Raw genomic sequence first — 26,138 nt, 5'->3', positions numbered from 1 at the left:
TCTATTTTTAAAGGCAGTAAATTCTTCCCCCCTCCCCCCCCCCCAGTCAATAAAGTGAATACAGAATACCAAATTCAACTTTGAGTAAATCCATGAAAACCATGGTCAGGTATGCCTTCTCTGAGTCTGGTATGGTAAACAACACACTACGGTGAAGGCTATTTGGGTTATAGTCTGAAAATGTGGTCTCATCACAGGGCGAAGTGTTCCTGGAGAAACCTCAGAGCGGAGAATTTAGCTTGTGGTACAGTGGAGCTGAGCCCACTTCAAGCTGTGTAGCTCTTAATGTACACTTGCTCATGTTGAACATATGAATAACTTGCTGAATGGTGGGGTGCTACCTGGACACTTAACTTTTAAGCACTGAGGGTGAGTATTCACTTTAGTTTTCCTTGTGAGGGTCAAGGCATTTCTGCAGAGATGAGTTATGTCAGGGAAGTCGCATGCTGAGTTTCCAGCGGAGTAATTTACCACCCAGAGCTCTTCTAATAGAGAATAGTGTTTGTTATCTATGGGAAGCAAGTAACACTTATGTTTCCCATTTTAATAAACCTTTTAGATTGTGCAGTAATACCTAGCATAAATGCAGTGCTGTGGTAGAGGAATCAAGGTCTTAATCCGAAAGTTAACATTGCGTAAACAAAATTAGGTAAACCGTGCCTATGGCTGTATAATTTTGCTTCTTTGTTAATCAGTAAAGAATTAACTTTGCTTATATAACAAAGTGGATGAGGTATACCACATTTATGTTAATATAGGCATTTTCATAAGCAAGACTTCTCTAAGTTATCAAAGTGATTTAGAAAACTACTCAATTTAAGAGACAGTATTTATATAATGTAGGGACACTTGAGGACCATGCGAATCTAGCAATAAAACTTGTGGAACGCTGCTTTCTAAATATCTAATGCTGGGTTTGGGACTACACCTCTAGGATAACAGTAAGCTCTGATGTTATTTCAGGCTAAAGAGTAGTTTTACTCTCGCTAAATTCTAGAGGCTGTGTAAGGGAAGCAAGATGCCAGAAATGTGTTTATTCTTATATAGAAGCAGGCTGTTACATGGGGAAGTCTAAAACCACTCAGAAGTGTAAAGATGAAAATGTTGCACGTAAGTACTGCGTTAAAACCAGTGACCCATCAGTGCACAGCAAGAATGTGCTTACCCTTCTGATCTGCTTCTGGCCATCCAGTTCTTGCTCTTTTTTGTGTTTGAGCTTGTGCAGCTCAGAGAAGAAGTTTTGTGATTCAAAGTTGGAACTTCTCCCAGGTGTGGCTGAACTCCCCCTACCACCAAACTCACCAGGGTTCAGCATCAGCCTCCAGTCTGTTGATTTCTCAGCCTCTCTGGCTCACAGGAGGCTGCAAGACTGCTGCTTTGCTGGCTTCTTTCCTAGTTGCAGGCTGCCTGTCCGTTCACAGAAGTGGAGCCCTGTCGTCTAACTCTGGACCTTGAGGACTCTTATTTGATGCATCATAATGCAAATCATTGATTCTTGGGCATGGACAGAGAGGAGGATTACCTGAGGAGTTTATCCTCATTTACCGGGGTAGGAGAGGATTGCACCTTGCCACACTTTGATGTATCATACTATAAATGAGATCAGTCAGCATGTGCCTTTGCCCATACATGCAACTGTTTGTCTTAAAAGAAAACATGTCCAGTAATATAAAAACAAAAAAATAAAATAAATTAAAAAATCCTGGGGGATTTCCTGGGTCAGTTCCATGCTGTCTAGGATAATTTTTTATTCAAGACTTGTGATTGTCTGCAGGTTGACCATGCTGTTCTGATGTAGTTTGTGGTGATTTGCTATTTCAGCTAGCTTTTTCTGACCTTCATCACAATTAAATCAGGTCTGAATACTGTGAAAGTGCATTTTTTTCTCATTTTTGAAATTTTTGTATGACTTACTGAGATATGTTATAAAACCAAGTTATATAAATTGCTTGTAAAGTTTTCCTCATTTGTTCAGGCCTTCAGCAAGGAAATACACATTCAACACAAGTATCAGTTTGAGGTATTGTATGGTACATAATTGTAGGATAGAGACATTCACAACATTTTCCCACATTCTTTCCATAATGAAAGATAACACAGAGCTAGCTTCTAGAAAACATGACACCATGACTACTTATTTTTTAAAATCTTGATTATCTTTTAATATTTTGAATAATTTTTAGGACTAGAACTTCTTCATGCTTATTTGGTAGTGGATCTTCCACTTGTAACTGTTAAGGACTTTACATGATGTTTGAAGAGCTGCATCTAACTGTTAGTGTTCCATGCAGCTTTCCAAAAGGCCTGGCAGATGTGAAAAATAAAATGTAAACTAGGTAATGCAAAATGAAATATTAATGGACAGAGTTCATCCCTTAGTCATCTTCTTGTTAACTGACACAATTCTTAAACAATCCTCATTATTCTGGGTCATCCAGTCTCATGGAAACTCAAATTACAAGTATTTGTTCTTTGTTCTTTGACTAACACTTAATAAAATTAGTTTCATGTTCAGATATACAAGAAAATAACAGGGGAAAAACTCCAGGTACTTGTTTCTGTCAGTGAATCAGCACTTGCAAAGCTCTGAAATTAATTGTTTAGTATGCTCATTACTCTTAGAAAAAATAAATATGTTCTCATTATGCTCACTTGGTGAACATATGTACCTTGCAATACATTTAATGTTACTTGCTGTGAGGGAGATTACAACTCTTTTTAAGGAAATTGGGTAGATTAATGGAATGGGGTGGGTTAAATTGCTCTCCACATGCATTCCCTAGCATGCCTAGCCTACTCCTGAATTTCAATTGATATGTATAAAGCAGTTTAGCTAAGGATGATCTGTGAAGCAACTGGAGTAAAACAGGATATCTGTGTATTACAGGGGCTGAACTCGGTAAATGTGTTGTATGCTAAAACAAACCAAACAACACATGGGACCACATTTATACTCATAGTCATAATCTGTATGTGAACAGTTGCATTTTCAGCAACTTCCTTATGGCTGTATGTGTATTGATCTGTGGTCAACCTCAGCAGGGGATTTGGGTCTGTTACTGAGAATCTTCCCAACAAATTAGAGAAAGTGGGCAGAATCCATGAAAAGAACAACTTTGTTTTGTCAGTAAGTATATGCAGTTTCAGTACTGCAACCTGTGACAGAGCCTGCAGAGGGTCTTTCTGATCCTTATTCTACCTTTGAGCTACCAGTAGCAAAGATGAGGATCACTAAGGACTAAATACTATTGGTGCAACTCATTGGTTTCAGGAGGAGTTCTTGCAGAGGCAGAGTAATCTTCAGTGTTCAATTTTTAACCAGACTTCCTGTTATAAATGAGAGCTAAGGTCCAAGTAACTAGGACAGCTTGCTAGGGTTGTTAATTTGAAAAAAATGCTGAAGATGTCAAAGTTTAGTGCTTTAAAGGAAAACTTTCAAAACTGGGAGTGACTCCACATATTTTGCAGACCATGCTAGGCTCCCAGGGCTTCTTTAAGACTGCCTTGAGGGTAGTAACAGTCCCATCAACAATGTAAATATTACTTTTACTTTTCTTAACACCATTGTCTGAATTTGGCCCATTGAAGAGGCTAAAAGCCCGGGACATGGGTTTTAGAAGATGGAAGAGCCTCATGTGATTCATGTGTTAACTTGAAAGAAACATGAAGGACGTTTTGCCGTAGTGTAATATGGTGGTGTAAGAAGATGTGTGCCTCAGAAGCAGAGGTGGCATCATTCTATGGAAGACTGCAATCTACTCCAAAAGCAAAAGGAAAAAAAAAAACAAAGCAATATTATGATAGTTACCAGAATGTTGTCTTAAGACAGTATAAAAAGGAGATTCTGCCTATGGCTATACAATGTTTGTTCATGGCAGAGCTCAGTATGTTCTCAGCTCAGTTGTTCAAACTTTCAGTATGTCTTGTTGCCTGTGAAAATGTCTGCTTAACCTGGGCCTCCTTATTCTCTCATTAATCCTTGCTTTCTCCTCTTTTTAATCCTTTTTTCCCCATTCTTCAGATAGGAAGTTCAGTGAAAATGTAGGAAAATGTTGCCTGTTTTCTTTTTTTAATTGTAGTGCCATACCAGAACAATATCCTTGGGAAGACAACCCCCGTTTCCTGCCCTGCCCCTTGTTGGTGTTGATATGTGACTAATAAACATAGTGCTTCCATAACTTTATATTGTATTTTGTTGAATGTGCATTTAATTAAAGATCAAAGTTAATTGCAATAGCTTCTTAAGATTTCAACTAAAATGGTGGCTTTATGAGATGGGAGTAAAATGGATGTGATGGTTTTAAATGAAATTAATGCGGTTCCCTATACCAGAAATTTACGCAGGATCACTGCAGAGCGCGTATGAAACCTGTCTTGGTTTACCTGAAAATGCTGCGTCAGAAACAGGACTCCCAGCTACAGAATGTGTTCCTATAGGCAGTCTGAATGACTGCCTTGAAATCACTTATCTTGGAGTAATACTAAAGTCTTGATAAATTACTCACTGTAATATAACATGTTGGTTTAAAAAATTCTACAGCCTTGTCATTAATAGATGATAGCAAAGATTAGACCCAATATTTTTTGTGTAGACTTAATCGTAGCCTCTCAAGTAGAAGCTGAGCAGTAAACATCTGCAGCTTACAGCAAGTTTATTCTGAGAAGCCACGTTGGCGCAGATCAACATAACCATTTATCACTAAGTTCTCAAAATCTAAAACTGTAGCTATCATTTAAACCTGTCACTCATTCTCCATGTACACTAGATATGACTAGTTTATAGCACTTCAATATACTTGCAACCTAAATTAAAATATATTATCCATAACAAATTCCTTTTCTTCTATAAAACAATGTATTAGGAAATGAAACAATTATTGTTTTTTAGCTTTTAATCTCTGTTTAGTAAAAGACATAAAATAAATAATTGACATCAATTATTATTAAAGGAATTTCTTAAGGTGTTGGATTTTGAAAGAGTCATTTGCAATATATATTGACTTGTATTCTGTAGTCAGATCACTTTGCTTTCTTCATGAAGCGAAGTCTTCTAACTCATCCATGGAAATAAAGAAAAAACATACAATACTTTGCTGGTGCCCATAGTCATTGCTGTTGTTCAAGGCTGCTCGTTTAACTCTACTATGCGCGGTGTACAGCTGTACCAAAAGTGTGTATGCAACACAAACTGAGTTTATTTCTAGGTATTTACAGCCCTGTTTCTTTCTCCATCAATACAGTACCTAAATAGATTTCTACAAAAATGCAACAGTATTATGTTCAGATTAGCAGCCATTAATGCTAATGGATTTATACCTACTTTGTTTTTAGTGTAATAAATATAACAATTTATGCAAACACTAAATATATAACTCATAGATTCTCAATTACTGTTCAAACAGCATCTTAATGTGAAGTCCAGACTTCACAGTACTCTGAAAAGTGATGCACTATATGCCACCACTTCCATTTGGGAGCTTGAGTATTGCCCTTTCAACATCTGGAGAGATCAAACATTGGCCCATCTGGCAAGAGCAAGAATTTATGTAGCAGAATAAGCATGGGATTGGGACAGCCGAGATCACAGATGCCCAAATAATTATCCTCACCAATGAGTTCTCCCCCTGTTTAGATGGCCACTGTGTTTGGAAGATCAGGGGTCTCAGATTTCCTTCCTTGCACATCCAGTGTGTTTAATTTGTGTTTAGCTAGGTGCATGTATTAAGTGCTGGTTGCAACAGTCCCTTTAGGATGCTCTTCTCAGTAATTTTCTATTAGCTGACCTACCTGAATGTATTTGTTAAATTTGCTAAATATCTGACCAGCTATGAGCTGCAGAAAGCCAACCAGAGAACTGAAATGAACATCCTCACTAGTGTTCCTTTCCGAAAGCTTAAAAGACCCCATAGCGATTTACATAACTTTGTCATTCAGGCAGTTAACTTCTGAGGGATTTTTAAATATCAGGGACGTCCAGCTAGAACAGCCACCTAGGTCAAGAATCCAAGATTTAGGGAGGTAGAACATCACTTAGCTAGTGGGAATATAAGCAATTTTTATATTGTATGTATGTTTAGTATGTTATTAATAATGTGCCAGTTCGTTTCAGATTTAGTTCTGGGACATACTGGACTATGTAGTCCTCTTGGATTTCTGCAACTGTTGCACTTGGAACTATACTCCTGTTGCAGAATTCCAATAGGAGCAAACATATGGGGATTCTTCCGTCCTTGGCTTGCCCCACCATTTGTTCCACGTTTTTAACCAACTGGTGCTGTACCCAGTGGAGTACATCTGTTACGGTTTATTACTAGAAATTTGCAATTCATTTCAGAGCTTGCTAAAATAATTATAATATTCATGGCCAAGAGTACTGCATTAAGCAATCACAAAAGATAGGCAAAATCTCACTGAGGTGTGTGTGATTCTGGTCCTACTGTCCAGTTTGGGTGATTTGGGCACTCACCAACCTCTCAACAATGAGTCAGATGCACTCTGACAACTGAGTTTGATCAGCTTGAGAAATCAATGTAGGAACTGAGATGCTGTAAGTGACATCCCTTATGTGAATGTCCCTGCTCTGTTTTAATTAAGAATTAAACAAATTAGCATAAAACACTGCTGAATGCAGTTGGTTGCCACATCTTGCCTGAGGTATTCAGCTGGGGAACAGTCAGAAATGGAGCAGAGCCTTTACTGCTGAAATTGCAGAGGTGCATCTTTTTACACACTCTAACACTTTCTGAAAGTCAATAGCACATAGGCTGCAAAGTAGTCGATTACCTCTTTGAATGTTGTACCCCTCGGTTTTCTTTCTGTGTGCTTTAGATGAGATGGGAATTACTAGATCGGACTATGCTATCTGCAGTTAGAGTTCTCAAGTAGGTGAGATTTCTCTTATGCTTTGTGATTGCTGATCAGTTCAGAGTGAGCATTAGTTAATTAGAACATGACCCTTTAAAAAGAAAGTCTCCATAAACATCAACACAAAATCATACAGTGGGTTACTTTTTCATCCGTATCACCTATTCAAACAGACTTTTAAAATAAGGAAACATCCTGACATAATATCCATAATCGATCATGTTCATCAGTGTCAGTCTCACACACCTTTGACATATAGTAACAAAATGAGCACACCCTATTCACTGCAGTGGAGAAATACAGTGCTAAGGTTGAGTCTTTTAAAGGAAAACTTGCAAAACCATTTTCAGGAGTTAAAACCAACAATGTGCTTGTTTTGATTCTCTATTGCAGACCTGAGTCTGAATCTGTCACTTGCATACTGTTCAAACTTGCCCCTTGACTTGAGGTCAATTTTGCTACAGAAACCTGTCATTTGTTGAATTTGAAGAGCTTGGGTTCTGAAAGGCTGATTTAACTTTTTGAGTTACACTACTCCAAAGAAAGACTTTACGAACCTCATTGTGCATGGGTCTTCAGACCCAACTGTCACTTAGAAGTACTGCTATATTCCAAACATTTGTTTGTGTCCTTCCAAATAAAAGCATTGTAAGAGAAAGGAAGCTAACTTGTAGTGAAGCTAACTCATCAGGTCACTAAGGTGTAGAAGGAGGTTCTTGTGAGGGGGAAGTTGGAGCTTTTACTGAAGTGGTGAAACATCTAGCAATAGCATGGGTGCTTTAAAATATTTTTACTTGTTTTGCTTTACTTTACAAATTTTACTTGGAGTGTTATAATGAAATAGAATAGCATGCTTCTATATGTCGTATATAACAAACATCTAGGAATGGAAACTTATCATAGAGATGACTGGCTGCTAGATGTAAGACTGTTTTATAGCTATTCTAGAAATGTCTTTAAATATTCAGAATCTAAGTGTTGTGAACAATACAAATCTAAACAATTTCCTAAAATACTGTAGTTGTTTTGGTTTTGCGTGACAATGTAAAAAAGTGTTGTATGATTTAAGAGTCTTCAAACTTATTTTTGGAACTTTTAATTTAAATTTTAGTATTTTCTGTTTTCTTTCTACAGAATCTTCTGGCTTTAAATCCCCGAACACAGACTCATGCAGCTCTTTATTCAACTGCAGCGAAGAAACAAGGCAAGAAGCATTGGAAAAGGAATTCTGACAAAAGCTGTTCAGTAAGTAGACATTTATTATTGCATCTGGAATATGCAAGAAATTATTGAGAGTAAATTCTCTGTTGTATGAGAAATTCAGGTTTGAGTTTCCCATGTTCAGTGACCAACTTTGTCTCCCAGTTCTGTTCCTGTAGACGAAAAGTTACTTTGCAAGCAGTGTTTTACTTCCTCAAAACCAGTACATGCCATACATTTTCCTTTTTTGGTGATTTGCTAGGTCCTTGGTGCAACTTGTTCCCCTTTTGTTATGGAGCCAGATTAGTCTGAATTATCAGTCAGTATCACATCCGGCTCAGGGCTGGCCACTGTCCTGGGGCAGCCAGCATCTGCTGCCTCTTACGTGCTCTGCAGGGCTGCTGCCCACTTGCTCCTTTTGTTTCTTATTTTCCAAGGGTAATGCTGGGTAGAGTAGCACTTTGCTATCTTTTCAGAGACTTCTAAAGGTACTATTATTTCAGTGCAGAAATAGGGAAACAATACACATTTTATATGCATATGTATGTGTATATATAGCTACATATATATATACACACTATATATACATAAACATGTATAGACATTATAAATAAATACATAAAACTGGGGTTAAAACATGATTATGGATTTTAGCTTGTGTGTGTTTATTTTTCAGGAAATAGATGTTTTTAGAATATATATTTTTCCTTATAAACTGTCTATGATCTTCAATATTTCTACCATTAAATATGGCCTTTTTCTTTCTAGATATTTAGATTCCTAGTCTGTGTGATATTTGACTAAACCTATCAGACTTTGTTGTCTCTTTGATCACTCATCTGATTAGAAGGTCTGTAGTGTTTTTACCATCCTCCTACAGATTATGTTAGATAATCCTCTAAATTCAGAGGACTTCTAAGTAGAGTATTACTTTTTCATCTGTAAAATGTTTCCCTCATGGGTACGGAGTTATGGTGTCTTTTAATACTGTTACCAAAACACCTTCTGTCACTAACTAGAGTGTCAACTATTGAACCTAAATTTTCATTTTTATTTTTTTTAATAGAAGTTTCTCGGTTTCTCTCAGAATTAAGGAATCCAGTATGACCAACAAATATTTGCATGGAAGAGCAACCCAGGGCGTAGACATAGTATTCTAGTGATACTCTGTTAATGATAGTTTCCTTTGTACATCAATTAGAAGAATCTCTCTTACTATAGCTGACACTTCTATTTTCTTATTTATTAGCTTAGATATTGTTGTAATAACTGGAAACTAATATAGTTTCAGTCTGTTCAGAACAGGGATGACTTTATTTTGATGTCTAATGCAGCTACTGCCCACAACTGTACATCTATATGGCATAGGTAGTTGAGCTGCTCAGTAAGCGGCTCCCGGACAGCTACAGTTTACATACTTAAGTTTTCAGGCATCCTGATATCAATACTGGGCTGTAAACTCTTGTGTTTTCAGAAACTTTGATAGGAGGCTTAGATATCCATGTAGCAGGGCTGGCAGATACCTTTTCAGCTGTTCCACTGGAAATTATTGTAGTTAGCTGAAGCTCCTATTATAGCATACACATATGTATCTTACTGATGAGTGTGTTAATACATGTTTTCTAAAGCTTTTAGCCTTTAAGATCACTATTATCTCTGAGCTTTCTCTATTTTATCTTTGTATTCAAATCATAACATTTTGGTATTTGAAGGTTTATCTAGTTAATTGTGAAAATGCATAGCTTTCCAGAAGCTGTCTCTCTTCCCACGTTCCTGCTGCTAGTTGCGTGTACCTCATGGTGTCTCAAATATTCTTGGGGTCCCAAGACCTGACATTGTTGGGCTGTGCAAACAGAACTGATTTCAAGTTCATAGCTAGTTTGTGTGCCTCAGCTGAATTTTCCACTGAAAGATCTTCTAAATGTCCTCAAATATCACAGGATGATATTTTTGCATAGGTTTGCAATCTAATAATCAACCTGGTCCTAGAATTCTGCATTATTGCATGGAGATCTGTGGTGTCATTGGGACCCTGCACTGCCAGACATCTGTTTGTATGTTGCATCTTACAGAGTTAAAGTTCAGAGATGACCAAAATGTTATATCTGTGTATGTATATCACACACCTTCATCACATTATGTGAATTGCCTGGTAGAAATGTCACATTTAGTTTGCAAGTGCTAAGAAACATAAAATGCCAGGAGAAATAGTAAGAGAGTAGTCCTTATTTCTAGGTCAGTAAGGGTCCTACTTTTTATAAATCTCAAACTTCTCTCTACTTAGAAATATGTAGTTGATTTTTGCTGTGCAAGATTTACTATGCAGCTTATCATTCTGACAGAGAAGCCCCACAAAACTCTAAAATCAAACCTAAACATTTGTCTGGTATCCTATTATATAAAGGTCATTAGGAAAAAGTGAGAAACTTTTTATATTCTCCAAATCATTGTTGATGAATAGGTGAAAACAAAGTGATAGAAGCCTTTCCTAGCATTCTTAAAATAAGAAAACTGATGTAGGAAAGAATACATAGAGCATATTTTTTGTCTTATGGTCTAAAACGCCACTGGCAGTAACTGATAGGCTTGTTAATGAACAGGTCAAACTCTATTGGAAGTCCATAGGAGGAAGTACACTTGTTTGCATTTCCTTCAAATCGGAATTGGGTTTTAGTTTTGGATTCTTTTGAAACTGGACTAATGCTGTCTTTGCAGAATTACTGTTGGAGGGAAGGTGGGAGTATGAAAATACAGAACTAATTAAATTAACAGCCTTCCAAAACTCTGAACAAAAGCTACATCTGCTGAGGCATACACACAGTGACTTTGTAATGTCTAATATACTTCCAGATGGCAGACTTAAATATTTCTTCAGAATAATTACACAAGTGAAATTTTAACTCCTACTCTGCTCTGAGACACATTTGCCCATTAAATGAATTCTGAAGTGGAAACTGAGTGTCAGTATCTTTCTTCAGCACTTTTAAAGGACAGTCTAGTTGTACTTTCAATGAGCGATATTGTTTATTTACTGTGTTTAGCAACCAAATTTTGCTGTAAAAATGATTTATTGCTGTAGATGCGTTATCAGTCAGCTTTTCTCCAGAAATTTTAACTCAGATTTAGATCAGAGTATGTGAAGTCATTATTGCTGAGTCACCCCTGGTGAGAGTGCTGCTAAACCTAAGCATTAACACATTAAGCATTTTGGTTTCTTCTGAGTCATGCTGGAAGGTGGTGTAAATAGATTCTACTAGTGTGTCTGGGGAAACAAACGTTTCTGTTGGTCAGAAGAAATTCAAGATAGAAAACTTTTGTGCTGCCGATACTAATAGGAGATCTTTGTCAAATTTAGGTCACATTAGATCATCAGTTTAATAGATTAAACCCAAGCAAAGAAATGAAGTGCAGATGCTGTGTGGACTTTGATTTCAGTGTTTCCTAGGTAATTCAGGATTGTTTCAAAAGTCCAAGGTATGCTTCTATTTATTGTTGCCGTCTCTCTATAATTCCATTTTTCTAGGTATTTTATCTTGCTAACTTTTGAATCGTAAACTAGCTGGGCACACGTGTTCATTTGCATTATACCCAGCAGACTAAAGTCATTGCTTATGAACAGGGTTTCTAAGTGTTCTGGGCCAAGTTCTGCTTTTATTTGTACATGTGCAGGTTTGTGGCTTTCATCTACTTGGGCAAATTTTATAAATTCACTTGTCAATGGATAATGCAGTAGGGTATTATATTCCAGCCTTTATTTTCTTGAAAGAAACTTTGGAGGTACCTACAGAGGGTAGGTGAGAAGTTGATATAAACCCACCTATGTATTCAGAATTTCTTCAGTTTCTGCATTTAGAAGCAATAGAAGTTGCTCTAGATGGAAGAGTTAGAAGTATTTCAACAAGAAAGATGAAAAGGAAATGGGGTTTAAATTGGTTTGTAGTTAATTGCCATAGCCTTTAACAGTATTGATTTTCTAGCAGTAGTAGTATTGTTCTTTGTCCTTACATTTGCTAAACCTGATCAACATTGTGCAACATGAGCCTTTCTTTCTGGAACAAAATCATTTTTAAGCTCAGCTGTTTCTTGCAGGGGCATAACTTTTGGGCACAACTCATTGTTCTATAGTTCTTTCCAGCCATCAAAGAAAACCAGATTCTTCACCTTGTCTTTTTCGTGCAACATGATGCAAATATCAAATTGGTCTGTGCTAACTATGGAGAGAGACCTCCAATTCATTGTAAGATGTAACAGTTAATGTTGCTCTTTAACTTTAGTGGACATGGTTACTCCCTTAAAACAGTAGTAATCAGGACCTGGCTAAAATTTTAAACTGCTTTTCACTTTGACATTTCTGTGGCTGTCACTTCTGTAAACAGTAAAAAGGAATTCATATTTAAAAGAAAGCTTATAAGGACTTCTTGCTGTACGAATTTCCGTACTTGCATAGAAAAAAAAAATGTAAATGAGATAATTCTTTCTCATCTATAATCAGTTTGTTACTCCTAAGCATTCCCTTCTAGTCAGATGGAAAAATGCCATGTGATTTTTGTGCCCAATCAGGTATCACAGTTACAGACTAATTAAGTTAGCAGTTCACAAATAACTGATGGCTGGAAGCAGAAATACTGCAAGTTGCAAACTAATGGATATGAAACCTGGTTCACCCAAAGCCTGAAATTGGGAACCTTAATAAATAAATACTTTCTCAGTGAATAATTTGGGCATTTCTAGACATGTATTGATGAAAGATGATATATTTATAAATAAAAAATAATACCATGTATTGTAAAACAGAGAACGGTCATTAAAGGAAATCAACTCAATTATCTTTATAATCTAAACGTATAGTTTACCTTTGCAAATATTTATTTTTGTCTTCATTGCATATGAATATGCAAGTTTAGCTCTTTTCTGAATGGATATACAATGGCAGATGTCTGTCTAATCGCTACTCTATTCAAACATTAATTGGTAGAACATATGTAGAATTCTACTAGTCTGAATAGGTATAGGATAGCAGCAGTCTTTTTAATCACATCACTATTCAAACCACTAATTGGTGTGATGATTAAGGGACATTAGAGGGAGCACTTTGACATCTGATTCTTTGAACTGATGTCTGCTCAGGCTGCACTGTATTCATTGTGGCCAGACTGATTTCTTAAATAAAATGCTCTGATTCCCAAATGTGGAAAATATTGCATTAGGATCTATTGAGGTGATTAGGGAATTTGAGAATGATTCTTTTATATAACCAGTGATTGACTGTATATGCGTAAACTATTCATATGAATAATACATGGGTTACTTTGAGTATCAGAAAGAGCTGAGAAGTAACATCAAGAGATTTTCTCTTTTCTCATAGTGTCAATAATTAAATATTAATACACATTTTAAAATGTACCAGTTTAATCATTTAGCAGTCAAATTCCTGCTCATGCATTTTTTAGATTAACTAATTACTCTGCATTTTCTTGTATCGATACCATATGCTGGCATTCGTAACCATTTCACTAGAATAAAGTGGTTTACATGTTTATATATGATAACGCTTAACCTTGCTCTAAGAAATGTATACAATAATCCTTGAATTTTTTGTTTTAGTTTGTTGTAAGATTTTTCTATTAGGATATCTCAATAGCTTCTAATTTGACCGACTGCTACAAATTAGCGCCTTTATACAAATTTTCAAGTTGTATCAAATTTTATATATTATCTGATGGCAACTTACTCCTAGTGCTTTTATAGTCATCTGCAAAAGGTTCCTTATTACCTTGTGGCTTTCCTGGAGTGCTGTGCAAAACCACCTCTGACCTTCCTCTGTTCCAAAGTCTTCAGGTTTGGTTTTCTTTGGGTTTATAGATAAGACTCCTCAGAAAGAACCTTCAATATAGTGTGTGTGAACTTCATATTCATGTAGTAGAAAGTGGTGGTTGGTCCAGTCTCTGGAGCTATGGTATTGCCATGTGGAAGCGTATTTGCTTTTAGCCTTTCTGGCTGTATTCCTGTTGCAGCAGTTCTGTCCATCTTCACAGGTCTGTGTGTTCATGTTTTTTGCAGTCACTTCTTCCACCTCCCACCTGTCCAGTTTTATCAGCAAGTATCTGCAACAATAACAGAGTAAAACTTTGTGTTCCTTTTTAATGCTGGGAACAGGAAAACAAGGGGTCAGAATTTCGGCCAGAAGTTGGATACATGTCAATCCAATGCTTTTGCAGATGGTACAGCACATTGTGGAATTGTTCAGTGTGTGAGGCAAAGAAATCATTTCATTCTACTCTGTGCCAGCTAGAAGAGTGAGAAGTCCCTAATATACCTTTATAATTGAGTTATACAAATATCTGTCAAGAAAGATCTAGCTTTGTTTTGTTTTATTGGAGGTAGCCTTGCACAGCACTCAGTGAGAGCCACAAGATAACAAGGAACCTTTTGCATATAATTAAAGAGGACTAGGGATAAGTTATCATTTTTGATAAATGCATTCCATTTTTCCACCAGGGGCTATAATTGCTATTTGCTCCCCCCTTTTGTAAAGGGAAGCATTATGCTGGTCTCTTCTGGCCCCTTGGAACCTCTAGTCTTCAGAGTCTGTCTGTGTAATTGATAGTGGTCTGTGGATTGCTTCATTTATTTCCTTGATGACTCAGTGATATGTGAACATCTCATGTTTTCGCTAAAAATAATACTTCTAGTAGTCATTATGGCTATACCATGCCATCTTCATAAAGAGAACAGAGAAGGCTGTGAATAATTCAGTTTACTCTGCATTGCTTGTTTGCTTTCCTTTCCTGTATTTAACCTGTACTTCTCTTTTTTTCCTCCTTTTCATCTTTATAGAACCTTTTCCTTGTTATTTTTTTCTTCCTTTGTTAACTGAGATTTGCTTAGTGCATTAGCTTTCTGATCTTATACCTACAGTGCCTTTGATGTTCATTTATACTTTAAAATATATATATTTTTACACGTGTATACGTCAGTTTCCCGCTTTTACGATTTTGATATCCAGGCCATGGGGGAGAAATAGTATAATCATAAAGGTCTGAATGCTTTTTTCTTTGCTTTGCTCACAAATAGTTTTCCTTTGTGTGTTTAATTTAATCTCTGTTGGGGTCTGCCCTCTCCCTTGCTTTCCTTTACCAATCAGTATATCTTTCAAGAGACATACCAAGCTGATCCATGAGTCCATTGAAATCATATTTTCTGAAGTCCACTGTCCTCATTCTGTTACCTTCACAACTTTCTAAGCTTAATGCTATCAGAGAGGTAAGTCATCGTAAGACACTGACTTTCTATATACAGCCTGGAATAACATAAATCCTAATAACGGTAAGGTGCAGGCATTCTTTGATGTGGTAACTGGCAAACTTTGTTAGTAATAGTCCTAAAATTTGACTTTAGCTCTTCTGATTTAAAATAGCCTCAACTTTTACTAATTCAGGTATCAAGCTGAAAGACTTTAGACGTGAAGAGGGGAGGAGTTATAGAGTAGATAATCACAGAGCATAATGTTAGTCAAGCTTATTGAGTTAATTGAATGTAAATCCTGTAGAAGAATAAACCTTTTTTAATTTTTATTTTATTTTATTAGACAGAGAAGGTAACTTCAGATCTTTGAACTGAACTAATCTGCTCAAAGGCATGAATTATGAGAAGGTTGTTATTAATTCAACTATGTGAAAGTTATTTAGAATCTGCATCCCAACTTGTAAAGAAGAGTTTCAAACTAATCTGGAAAACAGCTTCAAAAAGTTTATTAAGAATATGAGAATAAGTAGAGGAGAAAAATGGGTAAAGCAGGAAATACAGAGGAAAAAATGAGAACTTTCAGAAGTCGAGTTACACCTGGCCAAGGAAATTAAAACAAATAGTAGAAGGTTATTCAGCAGTATAAAACATAGTAAAAGGTTCTAAAGCTATGTTAATTAAAAGAAATAAAAGAAAAAGGAAAAACAGTGTGAAGATAGGATTATACATTGTAGGTGTTGTCTAAAATCTTTGTAAATTTTTGTCCTAGTTTCAATATAATGGGAGAGGTGGCCAATGGGCAAACAAGTTCAGAAATTGAAAGTACCCCAGACAGGACAGAGAAAAACTTGGAAAGTTTCATCATTGAAGTCAAAGGGACAGAAAAATGTCCATAAAAGGAAAAAGGATCACAGAAAAAAAAAAAAAAAAGTGAAATTACAGGCCTAAGAGTAAGACTGTTAAATAAATCAAGCTATATGTTATAGCACTGGATTAAAGAATAGCCAACGAAGTTCTATATTTTAAAAGATGGAGAACTGATGGGCAAGTGTAACCCAAATTTGTCTTGTATCAGGAATGTGCAAAACTTCAAAAACAAGTTTTAAAGCAAAGATTTATTAAATTCATTAAATTAAATATAAGATGGAACGAGATATATTGGGCTTTATTGTTAGGGATAGATCATGACACACTGACAGGATTTTTTATTTTTTGCCAGTTAATAATGAAGTATTGTCTGCTTGGATTAGAATAGTAACATAGATAAGGAACTGGCTTAAGGGAATTGTAGTGAGTAGTGCTGAAAAAGTTGCTTCTGGGCTTTTCGCAGAGCTTGTTGAAGGATCAGTCTTCAGCTTCATACCATTTAATATTTTCATTAATGAGCTTGACATAAATATTAGGAGCATGTGACATGAAAGTTGACAGACAATGTCAATACAGAAGGAACTAGAACATCATAGAAAAAGAACTATATGACACTGAAGTTTAGAATAATAATAATAAAAAGATACGAATAAATTTAATAGTGCATTTAGGAGACTGTACAGCCAAGGGCTTCAGGATAAGAACGACTAGAAGCTTAATGGTTGAAATTAAGAGAGAAGGTGATTTAGAAATACCAGCTGATTATAGGGTGGTTGTTCCATCAACTGGATAAGAACATGAAAAAGTCAAGTGCAGTGTCAGGGTAATCAGATCCACTGCTTCTGGTAGAGATAGGCAGAGAAAGTGCATTTTCATTCTCAGTCATCCGTATCAACTGTTAAAGTTATCAAGGGATTGGAAGTCCTATTTTTTGAGATGAGATTAGAGGAGAATTAGAAGAGTGTGGATAGTCTAGCAGAATAAAAATGTATACTGTTGTTCTCAAGGAACTATGAAATTGTTAATAATTTGGCAACATTAGCATAATGATGCAAAGATACTGTTTAGCTGTCAGTAAATAAAGTCTGGAAGAGAATAGGTTGCTAATGATCAGAGCAGTGAAACACTGTGCCAGGGCCTTTCAGTAGCAGTAGTGGGGACAAAACACCTCACTGCATGTACTGAAGATTACATGACATAACTGAATGTGAAAGCAAGAGAGCAAATCTGATCATTCAAGTTGTCACTTCCAGTCACTTATATGTTTTCACATTTTGGACCATAGGTGTCTGACATAGCATGCTCACAGTTATTGGATAGTCTTTCTCTGCCGATTGTTATCTGTTAAAAGGGGATATCTGTGGTATATAGGAGAATAAATTGCTTTTAAATCACTTCAGATACCAAAGTGATGAGCGCCATTGAAATGTTCATGGAAAAAATAGTTCTGCCTTCAAGTATGGTTTTGAATAGTGTGCAGTAAATAAGTAAATAATGTGCACACTGAGCACAAAAAGACTACACACTAAGCACAAAAGTTGCAAGGCTGTTGAGTAGGTGAACACTCTCCGTTCTGAGTTGGACAGCAATTCTGTGTAAAATAGCATATGGTCATATCATTTAAACCAGCGCTTTAATGCATATGTGCAAAGGGGCCAAATCAAGTTTTGAAAGAATATTCTTTTAAAGACATTTTTGAATTTATGTGCTTGACTTCACAGTGCCCATGTTTGCTTTATGGTGGCCTACATCACCAAGATTTCCTGTGTTCTCCAACCAGCTGTATGTACCCTTACTTCAGCCTTTAATTCCCACAAACACTACTGTAGGAATAAGATTAATAAACAGGGATCGTTACCTGAATATTAGTTTGTCCTAGCCTTACCTATGTGAGTCACTTGTGGTTTCTCCTTACTATTTAACAATTTATAGCTGAGTGATGCAGACTGATGCTGTTAAATGTCTTGCGAAAGCGTGTGTTCTGATGCCACCAATACTCTGCTGTGCAGGCATCAAACTGCTTTAAGGCTGATTGGGCCATATCAGAAATTCCCAAGTAATAACACCAGTTTTGATGCATTTCAGAAACATATATGTAAAATGAACATTTTCTCCATTCTTCATCACAAGTGGCTCAGCTAAATTATGCATTTATCTTCTGCTTTAACATTTCTTATTTCTAGACTCCCCTTCCAGGAGTCCTAATATCCTTAAAATTTTAGTCCCCGGGAAAAAGATTATTTCCATCCTGAAATTGGAAAGACTCTTTTCTTTCTAAGTTGCCATTGGCTGTTGGAAAGAGTTTTCCATACTGTGGAATAAACAGGAGTGTCAGGGAAGATGACTTCATATCTATCCGTTTGAAACTTGGTGTAGCTGATGGTGAATCATCAATATTTTTTAAAGTATGGTCTTAATGAGCATTTGATTCTACCTTTTGAAGACTGAATGCCATAAACTTAAAAAACAAAACAAACAAACAAACAAAAAACTTAGCTTTCACATCTATCACATTTGAAGTTGAATGCCTTTTACAATTCCTCCTATAAGCTCTAGGAACAAACTTCATTTCTTTAATAATTCCACTGTATTTTCAGGTTTTATAATGCTTGGACCACTTCTCCCAACCTATACAAGCTGGAGGCTACTTACTGTCTTTTCTTAGGTGAAAAGCTTTCAGCAGCAACTTTGCAAGGCTGTAAGAAGTCAGAGAGTCTTAGCAACTAAAGCATTCCCAGTAACAGTCCAAGAGTTAGGTGAATTTGTCACAGATGTTATTTGTGTAAGAAATATTCACATTCTATTTGTCAAATACTGGCACAGTAGTAGTGTTACTGGTCAGTAGTAACATGTAAGCTGCTCGCATTTTGCATAGTGTGTGAGAAGGCAGGAGGCAGCACCCATCGCACTCTGCTGCAGCTCCTTGTGCTGTGGAAGCACAAGTGCTATTGTTGGTTCTTCCTCTGGAGTTTTTCTTTCTCATTTATATTTTTTTCTGCATTTATTTGCTACTGAATGGACAAACAGTAGGAGAAGGATCTTGCATATATTTGTAGCAATAAGTCCGAAAAACTCCGTTGCCACCAGGGCTCTAGAAAAGCTGTGGAGAGGTGCAGAGTGTTGCTAGGCAACAGTGCACCACCACAGATAGTATTTTTCTTTTAATTTATTTATTCGTCAGTTTGAGTGTGTCCTGCTTGGAGCCATTTGGGTAATAGTTAAGCAAGCACACAGAAATCAGAGAGCCGCAAGAGCAGAATAAAGGAATGCATTATTAAAAAATGGGAAAGGAAAAGCCATGACATAATGAAACAGACTGAGACATGAAATAATTAGTGAGGACCAGGGAAAAAAGTAAACAAATAAGGGGAAACAGAACAGTAGAGGAGAGGAAAAATCCAAGTAATGAAGAAAAAAAAAGGAAGAAAGGGTACTACTGAAGAAAAATTAAAAATTGAAAGCTCAAACAGTTCATACACAAGGGAAATGAGGAAACTGCTGCATAAGAATTAAAAATTAGAGGTAAAGATGACTTCAAGAAGAAAAAAAATTGGTGATTGTGTGTTGAAAGGATAATGATTTTTTGTTTCTATTTGCTTTGCAACTACCCTGTTCTGTCCTACAGCTGTACTTGCACAAATGCAAAAGTGGTAGTGATGCTCAGGAGCGGGGGACTGAGTCCAATATGTTTTGTAGAAAGGAAAAATACTTTATAATAAGACTTCCAGTGTTATTTAGAAAATACTGATTGGTGTAAGTTTGAAAATAGCACTTTCAAAACTAGTTTAGTGCTCTTTATTGTAAAATGTAGATGATTGCACTGAGGGTACCAGGTTAAGCTCTGGCTGCAGGGAGAGAGTGGGTTGTTCATGTTCTCCAAGTTAAACACATAAGCAGCGGCAAATCTGTCCTGTGCGGTGTTCTGGGAACTAAAATCCCTTTACTTGCAATAGTTGGACCCACTTCTAGACTTGAAAGTAGTATAGCCATGTGAGGAAAATGCTATGACAGAGCTAGCCCTGCTAAGAAAGCCAATTTATTAGCTCAAGAACTGTGCTACTTCACCCAGCTGTTCCATTTTATTTTGTCATGGGGAGTGTTATTTGTGGGACCTGAACCAGAGTCCTCCAAAGAGCACTTGTACCGAGGAGCTTTGCTCCAGGCTTTCTTTAGAATTTTGGCATCAGATGTCCTTGCTTCCTTGAGAATTGCTGAGGAGGGTCTTGTCTAGTGCTTCATGGCATGCTTGGTATTGCTCACCTCATCTTGAACACAACAATTTTTAAGACTGACAGGAAGGGGAATACAGCAGTCTGAGGTGTCTAAACGCAGGCCAGAAGCTTTTGGAGATGAAAGCTATTCAGGTGGTGACACAAAATCTTCTAAAGGGATAAAAACCTTACAAATAAGACTGTAAATGGAGCACAGAACTAGAAGAGAGCAGAGTGTAATACTGAGGTGTTGGATGCTCTGAGATGTTAAATGGAACTGAGACCTGAGGCTATACATTTATCCTGGATGTTTTCAAGTGATATGCAAATAAGCAGCATTACAGAAGCATTCTCCTAATACTCTTTCTAATGTTGACTATAAAAAGCACTTTTCAATGCCCTGTTGATGGATGTAGCTGTGTATAAACTGTGTGCTTCTGTGTATGGGAGAGTTCTCATTCATGTCACTTCCTACAGAAAAGAAACAGATACAGTTTATTCTTTTGTTTGAATTGGGAGAGTCTCAAGTTTATTAAAGATGCATGGTATCTTATTTGAAGAAAATTATGCTTATTTGAGAAATTTTTACTTAGTTTTTGATCATGTCTGTGTATCTGTAAATAGATGACAGAACAGATGGTGATAACTTTATAAGATCTGCAGCTAGTGTAATAGCCCTATACCTCTGATTTTCTGCCTAACTCCTGAGAGGTGAAAAAAAAATATTACAGCAACAGTGTTTATACTGTCCCGTTCTGTGGTTTTTTCTTTTTCCCAGACTTATCTTGCTGTCATTTTAGCAATGAGTGTAAGCTTTCATTTTGACTAAAAATTAAATTAGTTTGATGCATATTTAAAAATATGTAATTGTGTTGACTGTTAAAGAGTTTTGGTTCCCAGAAAAACAATTTGTTGGTTCTTTTTTCATACTTGTATATGAATTTCAGCTTCATGAGTGTGGTAGTGATGCTTCTATTGCTTTCCTTTGACTTCATATAAATTACGGAGACCATTGTCTTACTCTACATGTAGCCTGTAGTGTTAAGATTTTAGATACCAGTCAGTGATGAGGACAGTAAAGAATGCATACAAATGTATTAATCCTATAACTATTTTTAGGGAAATTTGAAGGAAAAAAAAAGGCAGTTTTTCCTCTGACTTAGTATTTTAGATTGTATTTAATACAAAATTTATTTCAATCCCTTGTTTTCCTGAATATGTCAGTTCTGTCTTTTGAATCTCAAATAAAATGGAGATAGAAGAGATTGTCACCTATCTTTTTTTCAGAGATGCATGCATTGTCAGCTCATGTGTCCTCTCATGATGTATCCTGCTGTCATCCACAGTTAGTTTGGAGTCAATGTGTAGTTGAAAACACAAGAGCTGAGGTAGCCTTTTGTTGGTGTTTATAACACAGTGTACAAATAAGCTTCAGATTACTACAAGTCAAATTGTTCTTCAGCTTCTCATGAGGAATGATAGTGATGGAAAAATCTGATATAAAATGCCAGCATGTAAGGCAACCACACCAGGGTCTTGCTACAAGGGTTATGCTGTGCTGGCTGCAGCCGTTTTCCTAATTCTTATGCCTTTGAGTCTGGTAGATGGTACTCAAGTAAACTTAATATTTCCATTTATTTCTCTGGGGAAATCTAGTCTCAATTTTATATTTGGCTTTGCCTGTGGTAAGTACCATCAACCGTCACATGAGGAAACTTGTTTCACTGCTATCAAAGTAATTTTTAATGCTGTAATGCTGATTTCTAGATAATACAGTAATCCAGAATAGAAGTGTATATACTCTACTTTCTTGGTGCTACACAAAATCAGAGGATAGGATCTTAATATTTTCTTGTCTAATTGTTACAGGTTTTTTTGTTTCTGTAACTGTCGATAAGATCTATAAGATTAGGAGAGGTGGCCCTTGGTAGGACCTTGCCTATTCAGTTTGCTTATTTAGGAAAGAGGTTATGCAAATCATGACAAATAGCTTATGCAGATAGGCCTCTGCATGAGTGGTTTTGAAAGTTGTCATGTTAATTTGTCGAGTATTGAGGTAACTGCAGGGAACTGTAGTGCATGATGAGCACAGAAACTCAAAATAAAATGTTTTATAGAGGAACCTTTGCAAAATACTGTTGTTCTCATCTTGTAAGAGATGAAAAGGGATCTTGGGCTGAGGAAGCAAGCCTGCTAACATGTGCATTGCTTTTATTTCCTTACATAGGGCTGGACTCTATCACTTCATGATGCTGTTTAAAATCTTTTTAACCTTATTTTTTGAAAAGCTTTTATATTCAATAATTCTGTAGCTATGGATGAAGAATAAGAGGGATCCTGTAAGTAGTCTCAAACATATTGGATTAATTCCTTAAGTTCTTGGTCATTCAGTTTCTAAAAAAAAAACAAAACACCAAAACCCACAAAACTGTGGGCTTCTGGGTATGTGTTTTTTCTTTATGCTCTTTGTTGAAGGTCAAGAACACAATCTGTTCCTTAGGAGTGGAGTTCTACCCACATTTTAAACATTCTTCTTTTTTTTCCATGTTATGAGCTCTGTAAATGTTAATTCTCAATGTGATTCTGGTCTTTACTTACATACTCTCATTTTATTTAATCTCAGTGAGTCAGGGGAACAATATTTGCTTAAGCAGAGTGAAGAATCCCAAGAGAAAAGCTAGGCTGAGGCACAGGAAAGTACTGGGAAGGAGCATAGCATTTGGGATATTTGTTTTCTTAATAAACCTTTTTTCAGTTCTATTTTCACTGTCAATTGAAAATAAGGTATTTAGAAATTACGTTAGACTGTGTGTAAAGAGACTGTGTCTCTTTACTTAGACTGCATGCCCTGAAAGAATTATATTGTAAATTCATGCTCTGAGCCTTAGAGAGCTTGAGGATTCAACCGTCAAGAATGGGTCCCAGATAGTATCTTGAACAACAACTGTGAAGGCCCTCATGTGGTGCTCAGACCTTCCAGTGTGAAAAAGGCAGGACAGCAGCCTCATTAAAAAATAAAGTGTCTAGATGAAGTTCTTATCATATTCTAAGAGATGATGTGTATTGCTCTCTGCTACAGAGCCCAGTACCACGCAGGGAAGCACTCTTAAGAGTGTCCTTTGGATGCAGAGGGACCTTATTGCTGGAAGCTTATTGCTAAGTCTTCCCATTGCTCTATTGATCAGATTTAATATTTGTTCTAGGAAGAGGAGGAAAAAAGTGGGAGAGGCAAGGGTTTTCTTTCTTGTTCTCAAAGTTTCCTGCCTTTTAAAGATGAATCATAAGGGGAGGAGCGTTATAAAATGTCCTGTTTAGTGGTATCACCTGCATTCTCTCCTTTTATTATTTCCAGCTGTGCCTCTGTCTTGCATATTGTTAGCTTTTTATTCTTTTTCTGAGTTCTTTGGTCTGTTATTCTTTGTGTGTGGTATGCTTGGTCCTTTCAGAATGTCTTTTCTCATCTTCCCCGTATCACTACTATCTGATGTGTTACCCATTGCCAAAACACGTGGTGTCTACATCTGCTCTGACAACAGCAGGTTGGATGCAAGCAAGATTCCATACCCTTGTGTGAACATGAAGGCTGTTATAAATTTGCCACTTGAAATTTGTGCGTGAAACAGCATGAAAGGGAAGTTAGCAGAATGCCAACTCATATCGGAAGAAGTCCCGGTAAAATTGCAAACTAAAGTGTTATGTATGTTTAACAAGTAATTAACTTTTATATAATTACCTGTCTTTGAGGATTATCTGCATCACTTTATAAACTGAGAGAACTATACAAATTCTAAAACTGTCTGCTTCCACTTCAGAATTCCCAGTTACATGTGCAATATTTCTGGTAATTGGTAACAAAAAGCGTACAGAGTTTCAGAAAATACCTCGTGCAGTGGAGTTTCCCAGTATGAATCCTGTCTTACCAATACATTCTTGTTTGTGGGGAAAAAGTGTTATGTGTGAGTTTGCATGCACGCTATTTTTAGTGCCTTAAAAATAATTTTCGTCTAGATGAACTGAAAAGAAATAACATGCTTATGCTAATGAGGCATTGATTACAGCCACCCACGGTTCTACTTAATATATTTCTCTATTGATTTTTGTTTGATTACTAATACTTAGAACTGGTTTTCTGTTGGAAGTCTGCTATTTTTGGTGTATTGATATCTGCATTTCTCAAAGAGCCTGTCTGGCCAATGTGACTATCACATAATGAAAAAATTGTTACAACAAATGTTCATGTATTATGAATGACATGCTGTCAAATGTTATGTAAATACCTGAGGGCTCAATATAGTTTCTGCAGATATTAAGAATATATGCATGTTTTAAAAATACATATTTTTCATTTGTGAACAGCTGGTCAGGTACCAGTTTTAAGCTGCTTTTCCCTCTGTTTAGAATGAGAACCCCTTGAGAATGAGTCACAGCAAATGGAAAGGAGGAATTTAGTAGGTGGATATTGTTTAGATTGTAATATCTTGCAGATAGGATCAAACAATCCTTTTTCTTTCTTGTTTAATTTTTCAACAACGCTCTGTAGATAAAACAAATGCTGTTAACTCTTTGGCAAATGGCATCTGTTTTGTTTAGTTGCTCAATATGAAGATAGTTTAAGGGGGCTTTCTATATGAAATACAGCTATTGACTACTGAATAACTTTAATTTAAGCACCGACATTATAATAAATGCAATACATAAGTCATTTTACCCTATAGCAGATGGGTGCTTAAGTCTGCAAGAGAAGATCAATGGAACAATTTAGCTTTTTGTGTTGTTTCAGTGTAGAAAGACAGTCTGTTCCAGATCAAGAGAGGTCTGCTAAGAGTATTTAGGTTTTATTGTAATAAAGCGCAGTGTTACATAAGTTCACATCAAAAGAAGTAGAAGTACTATTGCAAATTCATAGCAATTGTCTATTAGTCTGTTTTTAATAATTTTTCTTTTGCATGTAATCCTGTTTAATTAGATTATACTCTATCTGTTGTTTCAAGACTCCATAAACAGGAGTCTTATATACCAGCTGCCAGAGCAGGAGTTACTGTCTAAATGATATTCACAATGAGTATTTGGAAGGTTTACAATTATACCCTTGCTAATAAATTGTGCTATTTTCCCCAACAGTTTTAAGTGCTAATCTTCAGAAGGCATTTTAAAATTAGCTAAAATTCTGTCAAGAGATTTACAAAAATTGTTAGCATGAAGATAATTATGTCACAGTCCTTGGACTCCATCTCTGATTGTGTGCATAAATCAGAAAATGTCAGCTGTGTTTTCCCTTAATAATTATCCTTGCAGCAATATATTACAGTTTAGATTACTATTATAATGTTGCTTTAGGTTTATAAAACACAAGATAGTTGTTTCTAAAGTTTTCTACTGATGAAATGTATCAGATTTCCAGAATAGCAAGTGTTTATTGGTGCTAACACTTTATTTATCGATAAGGTCAATATGGAAATAATCACTCTACACTTTTTACACATGGACCTTTTTATGACCTAAAAGAAGTCAGCTTTTTTATTACAACTTTTTAAAAAAGGTGTCTGTTCTACAGTACGGACAATATTTTCAGAAGAGCAAGCTGATGTGTCCAGCTGTGTGGTGTGTGAGGGGATTATTTTTATTTTTTGGAAATCTGTCATAGCTACCTCTGAGGAGGTAGGTCGCAAACTGAAACATGGAGATGGCTATGTCCTTCAGAATTTGGACCAGCACTCCAAAATCTAGGTACAAGTACATTTAGCATACACA

The 26,138-nt window shown here is 36.3% G+C and overlaps 1 protein-coding gene across 3 annotated transcripts in view; it reads left to right on the top strand.

Moving 5' to 3' along the window:
- Window positions 1-26,138, top strand: part of DPYD (dihydropyrimidine dehydrogenase) — a 352,519-nt gene that overhangs the window by 24,931 nt on the left and 301,450 nt on the right. For all 3 annotated transcript variants that reach the window (XM_013186603.3, XM_048067133.2, XM_067001566.1), the window contains one exon: window positions 7,999-8,109. Coding sequence is in view for 2 of the 3 variants with exons in the window: in XM_048067133.2 (XP_047923090.2) it covers window positions 7,999-8,109 (111 nt within the window). In the remaining variant the exon portion in view is untranslated. The remainder of the gene's footprint in view (window positions 1-7,998; window positions 8,110-26,138) is intronic.

Source organism: Anser cygnoides, chromosome 8, assembly GCF_040182565.1.
Source record: "Anser cygnoides isolate HZ-2024a breed goose chromosome 8, Taihu_goose_T2T_genome, whole genome shotgun sequence".
Taxonomy (NCBI): domain Eukaryota; kingdom Metazoa; phylum Chordata; class Aves; order Anseriformes; family Anatidae; genus Anser; species Anser cygnoides.
Note: the sequence above shows the minus strand (reverse complement) of the source record. Positions and strands in the feature narration are given on the sequence as shown.